The following is a 21,049-nucleotide window of genomic DNA, read 5'->3' as shown; positions in this document are numbered from 1 at the left end:
CCTTAAAGAACTGTGAATGCTGCTCAGTTCTGCCCCCTTTTGATCTCATGTTACACATTAGTCTCTCAGACTCTAAAAAGCTGCTGAGGAATGGTTGGTATTCCAAGCGTTTGATCTGTCTACACAGCTGGAGCTTTTCCAGATTCCATAGACTCAAAGGATGTCAAGGATATCCGGTATCTAGTTTATATATCTACAGATCCTTTTACTGTATCCTGAATAAGGAATGAAGAGTTGGCATCTACTTAAAGTAAAGTATCTGAGTACGTGTGTGTTTGTCTAAGAATGTGCTCAAGAAATCTGTACACCTACTCATGCCTACAGGGCGAAAGTTGTCTCAAAGGGTTTTCGTGATCATGACAATGGGTTGATTGTTTCTCACTTGCCTTCCCTATTCACTGGATCTGAATCTAACACCTTTGGGATGTGCTAGAATGGGGAACCCACAGCAACACTGAAAATGTAGGGATGCAATTAATGTGAACCATCTCAGGTGATTATTTAAAGTATTCCTGACACGAAGAAGTTGATACTAGTGATAGATAAAAATCTCTGCATTTTTTTGATAACCAACTGTTTCACACGAAAACCAGGAAATGCCAGTTATGCTTTGATGGTGAATAAGCAACAGCACTTGGCTCATTCACTATGAAAGTATTTATATTATCGTTTCACAAGGATGTGATTTTGTCACTCCTCGAAACTCTTGATTCTTCTCCAATTATCTTTATACTTTATGTTAGCACATTTATCTGGTAAAACAATATTATTAGGTATAACGTGTTGTTTCTTATATTTGTTATTTGTAAGTGGCAAGAAGGTTTGAAACGCATGGAAGTTTTTTTTGGGTTTTTTTTTTAGCAAGAATGTCAACATGCATTCAAAGAAGGATTTAAACATGTGTATTAGTTACTACAGATTTAATGCCAATATTACCTTTACTGTGAGAACACCTATCACTTGTTGGGCTAAAGTGAGTGATTACTCTTTAGATTAAAAAGTAGAGAATGTTCCAGAAACACTGCTGTTTTTAACAAAGATCATAGAACATTTAGGCTGCAGTTTTCTTTCTGTCCCAGTAGGAGGCAATGTGGTACAATGCATTTATGTTTATTCAAAGTGACTTAGAATGATCTTATTTATACAACTGTGGAGAAGTGGCAGCTTGTTGATGCTGAGATTTGAACTCATGACCTTCCGTTCAGAAAGCCAAAGGCCGATGTATTAACCGCTGAGTCACTGGGTCGCCCAATAGCAGTTACAAACTTCATGAGCACTTTGTAGGTTATTTATATTCTCAGAGCAAGACTTTTTTACTTGCAACATTCACACACCCATTCACACATTTTTTTAATGCCCAGAGCATAGCTAGTCAACTTATATTTATTTTATAGGGAGGTGAAGGGAAACTGGAGAACCCACAGGAAACTATCACATTAATAATAAACACATATTTTGTGCTTAGGCCATTGAGTGGTGGAGGCACTATGCTTTTGTGTTGTCTGAGAGATTTTTGTTAGTATGATTTAATAAGAATGATTGGTTCAATGTTTTTTAGGATTTCTATGGAATTATGATCTGCAACCAGCTGATGAACTGATTCAATTTAGGAATTGATCCAAACAGAGTCAAGGTTATTGACTCTTCCCTGTTTTGAGCTAACCTTCTCTGTCTGTAGCCATCATTTAGATTTTACTGCAGTGTCTTTTGCATTTGTAATAGTCCTACTCATTAAATTCTCTTCATGAGTGCTGTTGCTTTTCTAAAAGGGGTGTGTGTGTGTGTGTGTGTGTGTTTGTGCGTGTGTGGTGGTGGTTGGGGTTTGGCTTCTTTATGTAATTTGCTCGTGTACAGTCAAATGTACCTCAGAGCTCTGGTGCGATAGGGTAAACCAACAAAATAACCTGGATAAAAATATACTGTTGCTGGTTGACTCAAATTTAAAGTTATTTTATGATATAAAAAATGTGTTTTGTTGAAAAGACAAACAGGTCTTTACAAATGCAATGAAACTGTAAAAAGTAAGTGAAGATATTATATAACACTGAGTATTAGCGAGGTTTATCTGTACTCATTATACTTATGACCGGCATGGCAACAGCAAAGATTGACACAGCTAACGATGTGGATCAGGCTGCTGTCCTCATCTGTAATTCTCACTGGTCTAATCCCTTAATTAAGCCATAATAAAGCAAAAATGAATGTGATCATAAGGCAACTAACCAAGGAGTTCATGCACATAAGAAGAATGGTTTATTTGTCACAGATTTAAATATAGTCAGGTTTATAAACAGCACTATATCTTCTGAAACCTAACACTCTTATTCAGACAGGTTTTGGGACACGTCCTTATAATACATTTAAGGAAAGCTGTCATGGCCAAATCTTTCAGCCATTTAATTTTTTTTTTGCTGATAAAGTTAGATGAATGTGAACGTCGATAAAGGCCACAGTGAGGCCGTCTAGAGATTACTCCTGGGCAAGATTGCATCTCCCCTGTATGATTGCCTCATAGCCAAATAAGGGGAGCCCGCCCAAAAGCTAGACTAAGAGCTCCCCCAAGTCCCTCCTCTGCTTCACTCCCCCGGCCTCTGCAATTGACATATCTTCACTCCTAGAGGAGGAACACTAAGAGACTACACTACTGAGCTCTATACTGCAGTTTATGGCCTGCATACTGATGGCTAAACATAGTAAGTACTGAAATAATTTAATATGAACAACTGCTTTGCCCTTAACCACAGATCTGAGGTATTGGTTATTCTTGGTTATTAATTATAAATGTAGCAATAAGCTGTTTGGTCAAATATAATTTGTCAAAGAGTCTCATTTCCTCCAAGTTATATCTTGTATTATCTGTATTATTTTCTACAGTATGTATGTAGTAACAGTTTTTGGTTAAAAGCATCCTAGCACACTTTACTGACTGTTGTTATCCTACTTTTAGCTTGTTATCCATCAGTGTGTTGTATATGTGTGTGTGTGCGATTTAGAGCATCAGATAGTGGTCTGTACTTGACAGGACCTGACCAGTTACCTCAGTGTCACTCGGGTTTGAACAAGTGTTTGTTGGTTATCGGTCATGCTCAGGTGCCATGGAGTTGGAGTGAAATGAATCAAAATATCTGGTAAATGTTCTCATCACATATGCTATGATTGGATGCCAGATCTTTGCTAGTTTAAATTTCAGGCCTGGTTCAAACTCAAGTTCATGTTTTGTATTAAATTATAGTACTACTTATAGAACTTATAGTCCACTGGCTTCATAGACATTATATAAACATTAAAATGCTGATTATAATTATTTATTATATGTAATTATATATAATTGATCTAATATATTGTTATAATACAGGTAGTACAAGAGTCAAGATGGTTCTACATACAATTTTCGATCTTACAATGACAATAAAGATGCCACAAAATAAGTTTCACTCAGCAGGCAAACATATGATATGATGGGACACTGCGGGATGTATGCAGCTCCTTCTCCACGCGTCTGCTGCCACATACATATTAAATTGCTCTGTTTTGTTCTGCTAAATTATGTACTAATTTGTTAAATTATTAACAAATTACAGTATTCTACCCCATACATTCTTTAAGGTTAGGCCATGTATTGACTTACTATGATGCGGTCATCAGAAAGCATCATCATCATAAGTCAGGGACTACCTGCATTAGGATGATTATTATGATAATAATAGTAAATAATATTAAATAATAATATAAACCCTCTTATAAAAAATGTTTTGTATTCTGTGAAAATTAAGCATAGATTCAGTTTTTGGTTGATAAAGTAGTGATTTAATACATCGTGACATCATGAGAAAACAGTATCTTCCTCTGTGTCTTCCACTTGCCCTAACACTTTTTCCTTTAATGGGTTCCAGGTTTGCTCTGTCACTCTCGGCTCCATGTTCCGCCCTCTGATTCCTTCGAATTAAACTCTGTATCTTTCCCGCACTCTCCTGCAACTCTGTTTGTTTTGTTTTCCCATGGCCTTCTTGACTTTTCCGAGTGTGAGCATCACAAACACCATGTGCGTGCTTGTTGAGTTTTCCTTAACTTTTAGTTTCCATGCTAGACTGTGTAGAGTGTGTATATGTACACTCTGGGGCTCTAGTGAGACAGTCTATTGTGAAATTCAACAGGAGATTAAGAACCTGTGTGTAGGTGTGTGTGTGTGTGTGTGTGTGTGTGTGTGTGTGTGTGTGTGTGTGTGTGTGTGTGCACGTGTGTGTGGTCATGTTTGTCTATGTGTGCTTCAGCTCTCTTTAAGCATCAGCTCCGAAGGATACCCACTAGTGTTTTTGCAAATGTAGCTGGATTTGTAGATGATTTTGCTGACAAAAGACCAAATCTGGTTTGGCTTCGTAAGTAAAGCTTTGCTTTGTTTTAGCTGTTTATTTTTGTTATATTTGAGACTCTTCATTTTATCTATCTATTTATTTATTTATTTATTTATTTATTTATTTTTCAGATTATTTTTTCAATGCAAACTACACAAAGTAAAATTTTAAATGAAAACTGTACTGTAATGTACAGTACTGTAGTACTGTATAGTCCAGATTCTATGCAAATGCCATTTGTTTACACTGTGTATTTTATGACTTTAGGGGCTAAACAAGACTTTATCACATTTTTGTCTGACAGAAAAAAATGGGCCACACTCTCAGCAATCATTGTTACATGTGCTATTCATTGACCAGTTTAAAGTCCCCTAGTGACTCGCTTGAATTGTGGGAACAAACCCTTGCATTGTTGCTCTTGTCAGCAATAGTTGTTTGATTTTGCTCACAGTGACACAGTTGGCATTTCTTCTTTGTTTTTTTTGGTTGCTATTTCTTTTTTTTATATATATATTGTTAGAAAGCTCTTGTTCTTTGTGAGCATTCAGTTTTATTGTGTGTTTGGTCTGTCAAGTAGGTGCCAGTCCCAAGCACTTATCTTTCAACCATGCCTCAGTGGTGCTCTGCTCCTCATGTCAGGTGTACTGACATAAAAGTGGGGCAGAAACCTCTTTCAGGAGACTTGATTTTAATAAGAAATATTATAAATTGCTTTATATCTATGTTGGTGAATTTCTATTTAGCTCTTTACCTCTCCTGCTATAGACTGCCTCTGCTAGAATGTAGGTTTGTTTAGGTTTGTAAGTGTGTATTTCGACAGACCACTTCACACTTGGTCTTTCTGAAATGTTTCTCTCCCAGTTTTGTTTGTACATTTATGTGAAGGGTCAATGCTAGAAAAATCTATTTTGATCACCAATTTTTTGTGCCGTGTTGTGAACTGTTTAAAACAATAAAAAAAGGTTTGTTCTTCTGGAGTACAACAAAAGAATGCAACAAAATATTTGCTTTATTGCATGCAATTTAAAACTCATTTAGAAAGGAATCAAGTGCATTGTGCCTGTTTTGTTGTGTATTTTTGTGATGTTTCTTTGGTGTTGTGTTTTATGCCGTTGTGAACCTGCTATATAATTAAATACATTAATTCCATTATAATGATCGTCCTTATGGGGCACTTCTTTCTCTACTGTAGCCTTTGGAGCCACGATGCAGGATTTCAATGCTAACATATTCACAGGCTGAAAAGAAGCTTATTACCTTCCTACGAGTGCTAGCTATGTCGCTCTAGCTCTGTTAGATCAAGCATAAACTCTGCTGCCTCACCTTTAGTCCAGATTGTTTGTCAGTGTTTAGTCAGTTCTGAAAAAGCCCAGGCGTTCAAACTAATTGAGGTGAAGGATTTAGAATTGACCATGTAAAGGTTTTGTGTTAGAGCATGTGTTTGGATGGGCCCTTCTGTTTTTGAAAACTTGTATGTGCCTTTCACTTAATTTAATGTGCAGATATTCAGTAAAAAAAAATTTCAAGGAAGAAAAGTGCCTTTAATGTGGTGTTATCAAATATCACATTTTCCTTCAAGTACATAGCAAAAGCTTTACTGAATGTCAGATTGATACTCAGCCAGAATTCCTACTGCAGCAGTACACAATCTGACATCTGTTCAAATCCAAACTTCTTAAGATTGTTTGAGTTAAAGGTTGTCTTATTGGATTAACCCACGTTGTGGTTACAGTGACTATGCCTATTTTTAATAATATGATGGTCGGTACTGCTGTTTGCATTATATATTCACTAAACCAGCGAATAAAAACTGAAGTGAACGTTCCACATAATAAACATTTGTCTACTATAAAAAGGGTTGGAAAGCAGTTTGGTGCATACAACACATTCAGTGTTGCTTATTGCACTAAAGTGCAATCTACAAGGAAAAAAACTGCACAGATGTACCTGATTTGTAGCCATTGTGGTGTAGTTTTTAAGTCAGATTTTTGAATACATGAAATTTCTAAAGGTATCCCTTGATTGTGCACATTCTTCCTTTGACACAGTAAAGCCTTTTCGAACTGCACTATCACAGCTGAGCTGAACATACTTTTAGGAAAGCTTTATCCTTCCTTTTCCCCATACATGGGCTTACTGATAATGATAATTGCTTACTGTCTTTAGCATTGCAAGGGCAAGCAAAAGTACCATTTTTACAGAGAACAACCAGTTGCTGTATTTGACTCTGACCCAGAGATCGCAGTGGCATCTTTTTTTTATTCCAAACCAGGGTGCTTTGGTCTCAACTCTTGAACTTCCAATCAGAAATCCAATGACAAAACTAATCAAGCTGGCAATTTTAAACTTGCCTTTTAGCGTAGATTTACTAGTGAAAGTCAGTTATTCCACTAATTTCCTTCATGTTCTACTGATTCATGTATTCAAGATAGCTGGTGTGACTTTTTGTAAAGCTCTTAATAGTTTGTGGTGCCTCTTTCTATAAGACATAAACTTTAATTTATTACTTTTTCCACACTGATAAATCTCATGTAACACAGTTTGATATGGAAATGATAATTTAATGACCGTTGATTGCATCATCCTGCGCCTTCTAGACAGACAAACCGACAGACACCGATATATAGCTTTATTGATCCCAGTCGGGAAACACACAATGTATAAAATTCAAGCGTTATCTGTACAGACCATGTGTTGCTTTTGTTAGATTGGAAGGAAGCTATACAGTGACCTGTGTAATGATTTATAAGAGTAAGGATTGCATTCTGCAGGCTCTAGTTATCCTCTATGCATTTGAAAGGACTGTGTGTACAGACATGTTCTGTTCTCCAGAACACAGACTACAGTAGGTATGTTACTAAGCATAATAGCTGAAAATAACTGCAGGCCTTGAATACAGAATGTCCTTGTGCAGTGGCTGTGCAACAGCCAATATTACTGCAGCTTCCACTGAGCAGCATCAGTGAATGCTGCACGACTTCAGCATCCTCAAAATCTGGGCAATATTACAGCCTTAAAATGCAGCCCATGTATCTTTTTTTAATTTTTTGCAGAAATAAAGGAGTTTATTGATGTATCTATCAACAAAATGGGAAATTAAGCAACATATAGGCTAATCCATCTGCAATTCTTTGTTTAAGAGGCATTTCCTGGAACCTTATTCTGATGATTTTTATTTTTTATTTTTATGATTTAAATATTTTGAAATTGCAGTGGCTGAAAAATCCTGTTGACCGTTTCAGTTGCTCTATTTGACCTTCATCTTCTTGCTGTTTTTAAATAGGACATTAAAGATCCATATTAGATTTAATCTGCCCTTTTTTCAGATTTAGCCAATAAATTCTTTCAAACACACAGGCCATTGAATTTTATTCATCAGTTTCACTCCAAAATAAATGAGGCCTGGTTAAATTCAGGCAAATGAGAAATATAAGAAAAACTACTGTTAAATGAGAGAAAACAAAAATGAATGTATTCAAAATGCAGGATCAGATTACTTTGAGAATTTTGGAGCTGCACTTGAGTCATTACATCATATGTCTTTGCAGCTAACTGCTTATATAGCCTTAACTATGAGCTCATTCTCCTGGAGATTTATCAGAGCGCTTACTGCATAGCTGAAGTCATCTAGGTTGGTGGGTGACTTAAAAACCGGCTTTGGAATGCTGGAACATTCTTGTTTTTACTGTGAATATTGTACTTAATGGCAAATATTTAATCTGGTTCAATTTCCTGGTAATTATCTGTGTGTGATTTTTAAAACTCCAAATACAAATTGAATCTGGGCCAGCCCCATGCCAGTAATGACTAAAGCCATTTCTGGTAAATACTCTTGTAGCATGCCAAAATGTGATGTTCATTATCAAAATTCATTGATTGAGCCATTTTGATCATAGCAATGAACTCATTTATTAGAAGCCTCATGTTTTTTAGTGTTTTCTGCACGTTTGTAAGGTGTATGCAGCAACACGTATACTGTACCTAGGTTAACAATATGATTGCTTAAACAAGACCTTTGTTTAAAAATGAAATGTATTTATGTTCTTTGATATGTTGTGACTTGCACAGCAATGTAATTTAATAATCTACTTAAATATTATTTACAAATGCAGTCATGTATGATGTAGTTCATCTGTAATGGTTGATTCTGAAACAGAAACTGCACAGCATAGAAACTCATGTCCATCATTAGCAAGCTCCTTGTAATTTATGAACTATGTTAATTGCATGGAGGATGCTATAGCAACGCCTGGGAGTTTTTTTCAGGCTGACAGTATCCAAGAAGTCAAAACGTTGTGTTTCACTCCACCTTAGTAGGATCTCAAAACAATTCTGGATCGATCTGTGTCAGCTGGGCTTTAAACTAACTGCATGGAGCACTAGTCACAAACATTTTATTTAGCTATAAAAGGCACAAAAATACATCCAGTACATGAGATTGATTCAAAATCTTTTGGGTGGTGGGCTGAAGTGGGATTAAAAAAAAACATTTCTGAGCACACCCCTACACATGACTAAAAAAATTATATAAAGGTTATGATAACTGAAGAAAATCAATCAATTATTTTCTGATTGATTTTCTTCGGTTATATTTTCCAGGCCTGACAGAGTCTAGCAACAGCAGGACAAAACAGGACAAAGAGTATAACTACCCTAATAAGGGTTTTGTTTTTTTCCATTGTTATGTCTCTATATAAATGTGTGTAAGATATTTTCTTTTAATATCAATTGGAATATATAAACCCAATTCCAAAAAAGTTGGGACACTGTTCAAATTGTGAATAAAAAAGGAATGCAATTGCTTATATTTTATTCACAATAGAATATAGATAACATATCAAATGTTGAGAGTGAGACATTTTGAAATGTCTTGCCAAATATTGGCTCATTTTGCATTTCATGACAGCTACACATTCCAGAAAAGTTGGGACAGGTAGCAATAAGAGGCTGGAAAAGTTAAATGTACATATAAGGAACAGCTGGAGGACCAATTTGCTACATATTAGGTCAATTGGCAACATGATTAGGTATAAAAAGAGCCTCTCAGAGTGGCAGTGTCTCTCAGAAGTAAAGATGGGCAGAGGATCATCAAATGCTGTGGCGAAAAATAGTGGAGCAATATCAGAAAGGAGTTTCTCAGAGAAAAATTGCAAAGAGTTTGAAGTTATCATCATCTACAGTGCATAATGTCATCCAAAGATTCAGAGATTCTGGAACAATCTCTGTGCGTAAGGGTCAAGGCCGGAAAACCATACTGGATGCCTGTGATCTTCGGGCCCTTAGACGGCACTGCATCACATACAGGAATGCTACTCTAATGGAAATCACAACATGGACTCAGGAATACTTTCAGAAACTTGTCGGTGAACACAATCCACCGTGCCATTCCTGTGGCCGGTTACAACTCTATAGGTAAAAAAAGAACCCATATCTAAACATGATCCAGAAGCGCAGGCGTTTTCTCTGCGCCAAGGCTCATTTAAGATGGACTGTGGCAAAGTGAAAAACTGTTCTGTGGTCAGACGAATCAAAATTTTAAGTTCTTTTGGGAAAACTGGGACGCCATGTCTTCCGGACTGAAGAGGATAAGGACAACCCAAGTTTTTATCTGTGCTCAGTTCAGAAGCCTGCATCTCTGATAGTATGGGGTTGCATGAGTGCGTGTGGCATGGGCAGCTTACACATCTGGAAAGGCACCATCAATGCTGAAAGGTATATCCAAGTTCTAGAACAACATGTGCTCCCATCCAGACGTCGTCTCTTTGACAATGCCAGGCCACAAACTGCATCAATTACAACATCATGGCTGGATCCGGGTACTGAAATGGCCAGCCTGCAGTCCAGATCTTTCACCCATAGAAAACATTTGGCGCATCATAAAGAGGAAGATGCGACAAAGAAGACCTAACAACAGTTGAGTAACTAGAAGCCTGTATTGGACAAGAATGGGACAACATTTCTATTCCTAAACTTGAGCAACTTGTCTCCTCAGTCCCCAGACAGTTGCAGACTGTTATAAAAAGAAGAGGGGATGCCACACAGTGGTAAACATGGCCTTTTCCCAACTTTTTTGAGATGTGTTGATGCCATGAAATTAAAAATCAACTTATTTTTCCCTTAAAATGATAAATTTTCTCAGTTTAAACATTTGATATGTCATCTATGTTGTATTCTGAATAAAATATTGAAATTTAAAACTTCCACATCATTGCATTCTGTTTTTATTTGTACAGTGTCCCAACTTTATTGGAATCGAGTTTGTATTTCAAACATAATTCAAATACATTTAAATTATTAAAACACACACACACACACACACGCACACACACACACACACACACACACACACACACACATATATATATATATATATATCAGATTCACAGCATTACATATTTTATTTTTTCTCATTAAACAGATCATGCCTATTATTTGTTCATTGTACATTATTTGGCTTATTTGGTTTTATTCAAAAACATGTAGCTACATTAACATTACTTGCTTTTGGAAATGTTAATGTTAATTAATAATGTTAATTAATACAAAATATGATGCCAATTAACTGGAATTGAAAGCATCGCCATTTATCATTTTGAAATAAAATGAACTCTGGTCCAGATTTGTCTTGTAAATCTATTGCCAAACATGCTCGTGGCACTTCCACCTCATCCCACCCTTTCATCTGAGCATGTTTTTGACAGCTGCTAGCTGTTTGCATCATGTGACCCCGAGTGCTGGAAGGATCCACATGGTTGCGCTCCATTAGCGCTGGATTAGTGCGCTAAGTCACGTCTGAGGTGCGATGCCATTTACTGTCAATGAACGAATGAGATAAAAGCAAGTGCCAGGAGCCAGGTCTGTTTTTAGATGTGCTGCTCTGATCTTTCACACTCTCATCGGTTGACGCTGGGAGGGAGGCGCTGATGGGATCTCTAAGAAGGAACTTTAATTAAAATGCAAATTTCAGCAAATTGTTATGCAAACTTTGCTTTTGGTGTCCAATCAGTCTGTTGAATAAGGATGTGGCTTCTTTTATAGCCAATTTGTTCTATGCTAACCCGTAATTATTTTAAAAGTAGGGCTTATGGGTTATTTGAAATACCGTGGCATCAATCAGTTGCTAGATTTCAGGGCAATAAGGTAATTAAATAGTTTGTGAAAGTAGCGTCATGGAGGATGCATTTATCATCTTGTTTGTGTGTATATTTGTGTGCATTTGTATGTGCATATGTTTGTTTATTTACTTCACTGGATCACTTTACTCAACTGCCCAGTGTCCATTCCCCTCTCTCTCAAACACACACACACACACACACACACACACAATGACGCTAAGTAAAGCGCACCCTTGATAACGCTGAACTTCTGTTCATTACGGTGGTTTACGTAAAACAAAAAAGCAAATAATCATTATAGTGATTTAGTGAACAAATAAAAAGTAGTGCCTTTTCAGTATAGTTTTTCATAACAGACTATTAGAAAGGTCAAATAATGTAATGTGTTTTTTTCTAATTCTTCACCTTAGCTTGAAAAGATCTTTTTTTTGGGGGAGAAAAATGAAAGTAATGTAATTTTGATTTTGGTGCACTGTTACTCACGTTTCCTTCAGTATATTTAAAACCTTTGGAAAACCTGTCTGTGATAGTGAATGTGTCTTTTACTAAACAGTATGTGCTCAGGCTTATTCTAAAGGAGTGATTCATTCATTCCTGTAAATTGTCTGTAGTCTTTAGTCCCCGCTGAGAAATAATCGTTATAACTGTGCCGAGAAACCGACAACTGTACAAAGCCCTTTTTTTTGTTTGTTTTTACCCTTTAATGTAGGTTGTTCAGGGTTCAGTCTTGATGCAGGTCACTTCTTATTCATGTATTGGTTTGATGTCTTTAGGTATTTGGGACTTGATCAACAATGGATTCAATAAACTAGGAAAGTAATTTTTATTTTTGCTGTTTCTGCTGAAACATTACAAGAATAACTATTAGAGACTTGTTGATATTAGAACTTTTACCTTTTATTCCTTTTTTTTTTAGGAAACTGTTGCTGTTACAGTCCAAAAAGTAATACTATAACTTTAGGGTACCTGAAGTAACTATTTTACCGTTGGAGATGAGGGTAAGGATTAGAGAAAGTCTGTTTTATTGTAAAACTCTCAGACACACAGTATCTGCTTTTGTGTGCGCAGTTTCCCATAGTATGGATGTTTGGGTGTCCCTGTTGTGGGCGCAGAGGCACTAAAGGTCTGGCCTGGTTTGAGAGCTGAGGTTGCCACAGTGTGGGTGCTGGGAGTCAGATCTACTGCAGGGGATGGTGGTCTGCCTTGGTACAGGCTCTGGAGATCTGCCATGCCATGGGGGGGGGGCTGGTTATTTGCCTCAATATGGGCGGTGGGTATCTGCCCTAGTGCAGCAGCTTAGTATTTTTTTTGGATGGGCACTACACATCTGTCCTAGTAGTGTTTGGCCACCCTGCAATGCACCCATTCCCAGTTCCTGCTTGCTTTGGTCTTGATTACTTTTTTTGTTCAACATTCTTCAAGATCGAAAGCATTTTTTAGTTATTCTCCCTGTGGTCTTCTATGGCCTGTCAGATTGTTTGACACAGTTAAGCTTACTCGTGTGATCGAGCTATTTAATAATGTTAACATTAAACTAAACAGTTGATTTTGGCACACCTAATGTTTTGCTTTTGCCCCTGATTGATAGTATTCTGATTTCCCTCCTCATGATGACCTGTTTACTTGCAGAAACACTTATTTGGTCTCATGTTTGAAAGACAAAAAACAAAAGACTACAGATACATTTGCCACATCCAGAATCAAACCAAAAAAAAATAAAATAAAAAATAAAAATCAGGAAGGTTTTGCAAAGAATCTTGAATTTGTTAACAGATCTAATTTTCCTTTGTGCCTTTTTAAAGGCTTTATTTGAAAACCTTTCCAGAAAGTCAAAACCTTAATATCTACATGGACTCTTTATAGTTTCCCTTAGAGACACAAACCTATTTTTTAAACTAAAAGTGCTGTTTTATTGTATTTGCTATTGCAACAGCATTGGGGAAAGCAAAATCGCTAAATAATGATTTATGGTTCTAATACCCATGTGTTAAAGGGTTCATTATGCTTTTTAATCATATTGTAATTGGATCTGTACATTTTACAGTGCTGCTGAAAAATTTAAAAAATACATTAACATTATGCACAATACATTATATAAGATATTAAGTATTAAATATTCATTTTTGGTCATTACGATGGTGTACTTTGTCTCCTAGAAATATTTCCACAGCCAAAAATGTAAGCTCTGCCCAGTAACCAAGGCTTTTATATATACCTGCTGTAAGACCTGTAACACTGACCCTGCCACTGCCGGGGGCATTTATTTCACTGAAAGGCTACCACCCACACTCATGATTGATAGCAATGCATGCAGGATGCTAAAAAGGCCCTCTGTTGCTGCATTTATTTTGGTTAAGGATTTGCATAGAAACTGCCATTAAAGTTGGCAGTTTTTAGTAGGGTTTATACAGAGTTGCATCACTGACCCCACACTTCTAGACCATAAAAGTCCTAAATGGCAAAATATTAAGCTTTTAATTGTCTTAATATTAAATTATTGTTTTAGAAATCAGCAATTAGATAAATACCCCCCCCCCCCACACACACACACACACACACAACTTGTCTATATTTATGTAAATAACCATAACATAAGATAAATAATTTCATTATTCATTCAATAATTAGCATAATTGCATTCAATATTTTGGACAAATTTGTACAGTCAAACGTGTTTTGATTTTGCATTCAATATTTTGATCAATATCTTTTTTCCCTTTGTACAAGAAGACTATATAAGAGAATTTGCCTATTCTTAGCTTCCCCCAACAAGTTTACTTCAGCAAAAGTAAATGAGCAAATGGTGGCACGGAAGGTCTCAGGAGTGCATTTGTTTAATTTACTGACCAAGATTTGTGAGGACCTTTCAATCATGGCACAGATTTCAAAGGGTTGTTGATTGTCTATTTTACTAATAGTGTTATTAAAAAAGCATTCCCGAAAAGTTTACTTTTTTAAACAAAAAAATTCCATTAAATTTAATTGAAATATTTAAATTATTTACATAACAAAGTGGCTAAAGAAGTGAACCAGGTGGGATTAGTGTTACTAGAGTTTAATTCTTCCACTGCAGCACTTTTCTAATTGCCCTGGCTAATGCCTCAGGTTTTATCTGATCAGAACATGGTTGATTACCTTTAAATTGATGTAACCTTTAAGAATCATGGTGAGTTAAGCACACTGTACCTGTTCTGTGTTCCTGTCTGTATGATCCTCCCCAGTGCTTGGCTTTAGCATTTGTACACAGTGTTTAGTGATGTTACTGTCTGTTTATTAGTCTGGCTCTACTCTGTCTCTACAGGATTTTGGCCAGAGCTCATTTGGCACCAAGGGCTTGCGTTCAGCAAACCGAGTAGAGCTGTATGCAGTCATTTGCAAAACCTAACCAGCAGACTTTCATCTTATAAGCAAAGCAGTGGGCAGGGGCAGGGCAAAATACATTGGGCAAACATGCACACAGGGTGTTTAGGGTCCCTGTAGAGCATTTTAAAATCTGACAAGGAGATGTCAAGCTTTTATGGTGAACTCAACAGGAAACCCATCCCATTAAAACAAGTCTAAATAAAAGGAAAGAACGTATGCAGTGCAGAGCTGGATATTCTGAACAGACACTTTTGGTTTATTAGATTTTAAGGCAACATTTTGACTCAAGACTTCGATCAATCTGACTAAGTTTCAAGAAAGTGGATTGGTCCAAATACAAATTACAGCTCAAAATTTCTTTGCACCACAAATATAGTATTGTACTTATACATCCACATTCAGATCAAGGACAATATTTTTTGTTAGTTTTTTTGCTATACATCAAAAACATTTTTTGGTTTGGAATAAAAAAAATAAAATAAAAAAAAAAGACGCCATGGTTAAAGAATGATTCAATAAATGATTCAATGATTAAATGAAATCAATGATTAAAGCTCATGCCTTTTATCTAAATGACATCTTTGAGTGATTCAGTACCTGCATGCATATAAAGGTATTCCTATTAAAGTGAATTGTGTGTACAGCTTTAGGTATTTGTGAAATAAAATTTTGTAAAGTGGTAATGCTTTCAAAAATAAAAGGTTATTTTTATCTATTTACAACATGGAAAGCAAATAAACAGAAGAAATCCAAATTAAATCAGTATTTGGTCTGACCACTCTTTCGCTTTCAATTCTTACTTTTGCACACCATGTACACATTTTGCACAAATTCAGGGATCAGAGTCAGGTTTATGATTAACCAATTATACCATAAGGTGCTAATAGTCATAAATTTCATATGTAGGTTGAAACCTTGGTGAAGGAACAGCCAGAGTCTCCAACTAGTTTCATGGCACAGGACATGCAAGGTCAACAAGGTCTCAAAGATTTTAAAGCAGACTGAGGATTTAAGATGTGTGTTCAAGCTTTATTAAAGAAGCCAAAGCAACTCAATGTTGAGGACCGTAGATGCAGTGGTCGGCTAAGGAAACCTAATGCCACGGATAAAAGACACATCATGCTTATTTTCCTTTGACATCGGAAGATGTCCAGCAGTACCACCAGAAACTCAAAAATGCTTGAAAACATGGGGACTGGGGTGCAAAAAAAATGGCAGCAGTTTGTCTGGACTGATTAGTCAAAATATTAAATATCTGGCTGTGGCAAAATGCGATTTGTTTGCCAAAGAGCTGGAGAGCAGTACAATAAGGTGTGCCTGCAGTCAACAGTGAAGCATAGAGTTTTCCTGTAAGGTTGGTGCTACATTTTTGCAAATGGACTTGGAGATTAGGTCAGTATTTGTAGTGCCCTCGAAGATGAAAAATACGTTCAGATAATTATCCATTCCGCAATATCCATCAGGGAGGCATCTGATTGGCTCTAAATTTATTTTGCAGCAGAAAAACCACCCGAAAAATACATTTGTCATTGAGAACTATATTCAGCATAGAGAAGAACAAGGAGTTCTGGAAATGATAGTTTTGGCTGCCACAGATCTCAATGTCAAGTCTGTTTTGGGTTACATGAAGAGACAGCGGTATTTAAAGCAGTTTACAGAACATGTTTGGAAAGAGCTACCTGCTGAGTTCCTTCAAAAACTGTGCAAGTGTACCTACAAACAGAAAGAATAATTGATGCTGTTTTGATTCAAAACACTAAATATTGATTTGTTTTGGATTTCTCTTCTGTTCATTAACTTTCCAATTTGTTAATTATAAAACAGGCGGGGAAATAAATATACCATTTCACAATCAATAAGAGGGCAATTAGCAGCCAAATGCATTATTAGTTAATCAATAAAAAGTGTGACAACCTTCATAATTGTATATGTCTGAAGAACTCATTTAAGTGTCTACATCATTCTAAGAACATTAGCCAAGATGTCCGGGATGCATGTGTTGCTGTTCATGTATCTGGTAAAGCTGCTTGGAGACAATGTTCATTGTTAAAAGCGCTATACAAATAAAAATGAATTGAATTGAGTTATGGTTATAAGGCCATCTCCAAACAATTTAAAATGCATAATTTTTTTAATTAAGAAGGACTGTTTACAAATAGATAGTCTTTAAACCCAGTACCTACATAATTTGTAGGCCTTTTGTCAGCATATTAAATGTTTGTTTATGAGAGCACATCAGAAAAATAGTTAAACAAGTAAGGCTTTTATGGAATGGTACTTAGGAAACTGGCCCTTTTCCCTAGAAAGAATATGGCAGCATGTTTTAAGTTTGCAAAATTACATTCTAGAAAAATATTATTTGGACTGAAGAGGTCTAGATGGAGACGTTTGTCATCATGTGCAGGGCCATGTTTGGTTAAATCCAAGCACCGCGTATCACTACAAACACTACACAGCAACTGTATAATGGTAATGATTTCGGCTTGTAGACAAATATCAACTCAATTTGTCGAACCTCTTAAACTGAATTGTTCTAATATTTTTTCCAACCTGGTTTCTGAATGTTCTTTTACAGTTATTAAAATTTTAATCTGCTTTATTTAAAAATATATATATATTTTTGTGACCTGAGGTTATTTGTTTCTTTATAGAAGTAAGGGGAGGACCACGAAATGTGTTATTTTAAGCCCTGATTAATAAAACAATCAACAACATCAATATGTTTATACAGCAATTTTTCCAAACATTTATTTTTTTATTGTAGATGTGACCTTGGCTAATTTTGTATCTGCCACCTTTTTTTAAATGAGAAAGATTGAGTACTATGCAATTGACTTGCTAAGTACTAATAAGAATCTTTCATCCTGGGTTGCTCCTTGATTCCAGCCGCCCTTGCATGACACACAGACAAAAACGATGCTTTGTCTGAAAGACATGGCCAGGCTTTCAGCTGTAGTTAGACCTCAAAAACTCTTGATGGTTTGCATTACCATGTTGCTGAAATCTCTGATGAGTTTTGTTTGTGCCCTTGATGTGCAGCTTCACACTCATTAAAGGTGTTCATAGGCCAAGATTACTTCTAAAAGAAATAACGCCTCAAGAGGTCTATTATCTTGGCTAATGTTTGTGCACAATTAATACATTGAGTACTCGGTCTTGATGAGTTTGTTACTTTCATGGGCTTCAATAAGGAAATTAATAAGAATTGAATCTGTTTCCTAGAAGGTATTACAAAAATAAATGAATAATATACAGCTTTTTTTAAATCCCTTTTTATAAATGTTATAATTGTGCTGATTAATCAGAAATGGTGAAAATGAAAGTGTTCCATGTATATAAAATGCAGCAATGCTAAAATTGATTTTCCCAGTTCAAAGTGCTTTTAAAGAGCATGCCACCTGCATAGCGTAATTACTCTTCCTGAAACTGACCTGCAGAAGTGGTTTGACTTTGGTAGGAAATATAATGAATGCAGATGTTTGAGCTGTAGCAGTAGACAGGAAGCATCCTAACTGGATCTCCTCCAATATCAGGAGCAGTTTATTGCATGTTTTATCCATTTATTTACTGTAGGTAATTTTTTTAGCATTTCTTGATGCTTTATCAACATTTATTTCACTAAGAAATCGAGTGGTATGCTTTTAATGGTCTCTGTTGCAATTTTTTGGGAAATGAGCCAGGCAAGGCATCATATGTGGTACTTTCTACAGAGTCCATTATACCTCACAACCTTTAGAAAGCTGTAGCTGTTTGCATTGTTTACTTGTTGCTTATAACTGTCTCTTGACCAGCTGTAATATAGCTATATTTGAATGGTTTGGTTGACATTAATTTCATTTACAAACAGCCAAATGACTATTAGACATCTATAAGAACTAAACAGATGGTTAAGTTCAGACAGTGAACATATGGTTATTTGCCTACAATAAAGTATTGTATCAGTTGTTGTTGCCATTTTCTAACTTTCAACTAACTCTAAGCTAGACAACTCTGTGATGATGTCTTAGGAATGTGCTTATTCTGGCAAAAAAAAAAAAGAAAACTCTCCAACTAGGCAGCTATCCCTAGAAACACACTTGGGGTAGTAATAATGTATCCACAACACCACTGTTGAAACATCCTAGTACATCACAGATTATCATTACATGCCAGCTGGGCCTGATATGCACATTAAAATATGAATTATTGACATGACCTGCAAGCTGCAGGAAGTTAGCAGTGAAAGTGCATTCAGTGCAACATGAAAATGTTTCCCTCAGAAGACTATTCTGGCACATTGTTTATGGGTTTACTAATCAATTTTCTCCGTTTTCTTACAGCTCCAGCATGCTTTTCCTGCTTTGAACCCTGAGGTTTACCTCCTGCACCCCTCCAGGAAGCTGCTGGCTCGGGCAGTAGAATGTCTGCCAGTCGCTGTGCAGCACATTGAATATCGTGCCTGCTACTGTCGGACTAGCTTAGCAGCCCACCTGAGCGGAGCCCTGCTGGAAGCCACGGCTGCCATCAGCAGCAGCACACCCATGTTCAAAGGTATGGAACACAAACTCAAACCTGTCTGCATCCATTGTAGGTCAAGAGACTGAACAGTTTTTGAGAGATTACAAGTTTAAATCCCATAGATTTCCCAGTTATTTGTGGTCAGGAGTTGAAGAGGGCAAAATTTGTTTTTTAAATCATATTTCCCACTTTCAATTACAGTAACACTAGATGCCCATGATTTATTTTATTTTGATTTTTTAACATCGACTGCCTGATCATTGGTATCTGTGTGCTCATGGGTGAAGTTGACGGCATTTAAATCGTAGGGGACTGACCGATGGGTAACGATAGAACAAGACAAAAAATAAATAAAAATTAAAACTTTAATGTGAGAATGCTAATGTTCTATTTCCATTCATTAAAAAGTTGTCATCAATTTTGTTGCTACAGACATGGAAATATCTCCATTGAAACCAAAGTTACTAGGTCATGGGCTAATATTTTTTGATGCACATAGTATAAAAAAAATCTTTAGTTGAGATTTAAGCTTAGCTAAATATAGTTTTATTACAACTAGAGTTAGCTTAAAAACAAAGAGATTTTTAGTTCAAATTTCACTGAATTCTTACTGAATTATGTTTCTGTTTATTCTGCCCTATTTCAAATGCATGATTTCGGAATGCACTGAATGATGACATAGTAGTAATTTTTCTATTGTATTGTATTGTAGCGTGCATCATGTATTGTAATATGGAAAACATGTTCTCACACACACTGTTAAGTTTAACCAAGATGTTGCTAGGATTGTCCTGTGGAATGCAAAATCACAATGACTTGATGAGAGAATGCAGAAAACTACTGTTGAACAAAAGCAAGTGACTGCTTCAAGAGATTTTAAATTAGTCAGTGTCTAAAAAATTTTTTTATCCTAATGATAGCATAGTAAAAACTGTAAAAAAAAAAACAAACAAACAAAAAAAACCCAAGAAAAACCTTGTGTAAATCTCACATGATGACATCACACTGTGTTTTGGGGAATTGTGTGTCTGGGAGGAGGGGTAGGCATTTCTTAGCTTTCCTGTCCTTGCTATATACACATGCATGCTGTCACTCTGTTTGGAACCTGAAATGAAGAGCAGCACAACACATGCTTTTCTCTCGATTGTCTTGCTTTAATAAGATTCCTGCATGATGTAACCTTCAGGTGTCCCCGGGTGCCATGTGCCCTAGCAGGCTGAGCTTTGAGCTCTGTAAATCAATCCTTTGGGCAGCATAGCAGCCAGTCGTCTGGCATCAGGCCAAATGACGTGGCGTCTCCAGTTCTGAGCTGACCGGCTGAGTCACTCACAGTGCTATCCCCGTCTTCCAAATATTAATTACAGAGCATTCTTTCACTTTCGTGCTGCGGGAAATGCTTTACTCCACAGCCAAAACATGGGCTTATTTAATGGACGTTGCTCCTTTATTTATTTATTTATTTATTTATTTATTTATTTATTTATTTATTTATTTATTTATTTATTTATTACCTTTTATGGCTTTTGCAAAAGAATGAGCCGTGAATGTGAATTGGGTGTCTTACTTGCTTCACATATTTCGTCTCTGTCATTGTCTGTTGGATTTATTAAGTGAGATTTATTTATTGTGTGCTGCCAGAACACACCCGACATGCAATAGTGGAACAGTTCTTGAAAATGCTCATTGTTTAAAGTATACTCTTACTACATGAAGCTAGCCAAC

General features: G+C 36.3%; 1 protein-coding gene across 7 annotated transcripts in view; it reads left to right on the top strand.

The window, feature by feature from the left end:
* Positions 1-21,049, top strand: part of plce1 (phospholipase C, epsilon 1) — a 76,841-nt gene that overhangs the window by 18,744 nt on the left and 37,048 nt on the right. For 5 of the 7 annotated variants that reach the window (XR_014535960.1, XR_014535961.1, XM_083555671.1 and 2 more), the window contains exon 3: positions 19,150-19,360. Coding sequence is in view for 5 of the 7 variants with exons in the window: in XM_083555671.1 (XP_083411797.1) it covers positions 19,150-19,360 (211 nt within the window). In the remaining 2 variants the exon portion in view is untranslated. Of the gene's footprint in view, positions 1-1,965; positions 2,694-4,294; positions 4,377-19,149; positions 19,361-21,049 lie in introns of those variants that run through there. The other 2 variants (XM_083555675.1, XM_083555673.1) reach the window with 2 other exon arrangements.

The sequence above is a fragment of the Silurus aristotelis genome, assembly GCF_946808225.1.
Source record: "Silurus aristotelis genome assembly, chromosome: 12".
NCBI lineage: Eukaryota > Metazoa > Chordata > Actinopteri > Siluriformes > Siluridae > Silurus > Silurus aristotelis.
The sequence above is the reverse complement of the archived record's forward strand: the minus strand, read 5'-3'. Positions and strand labels throughout refer to the sequence as shown.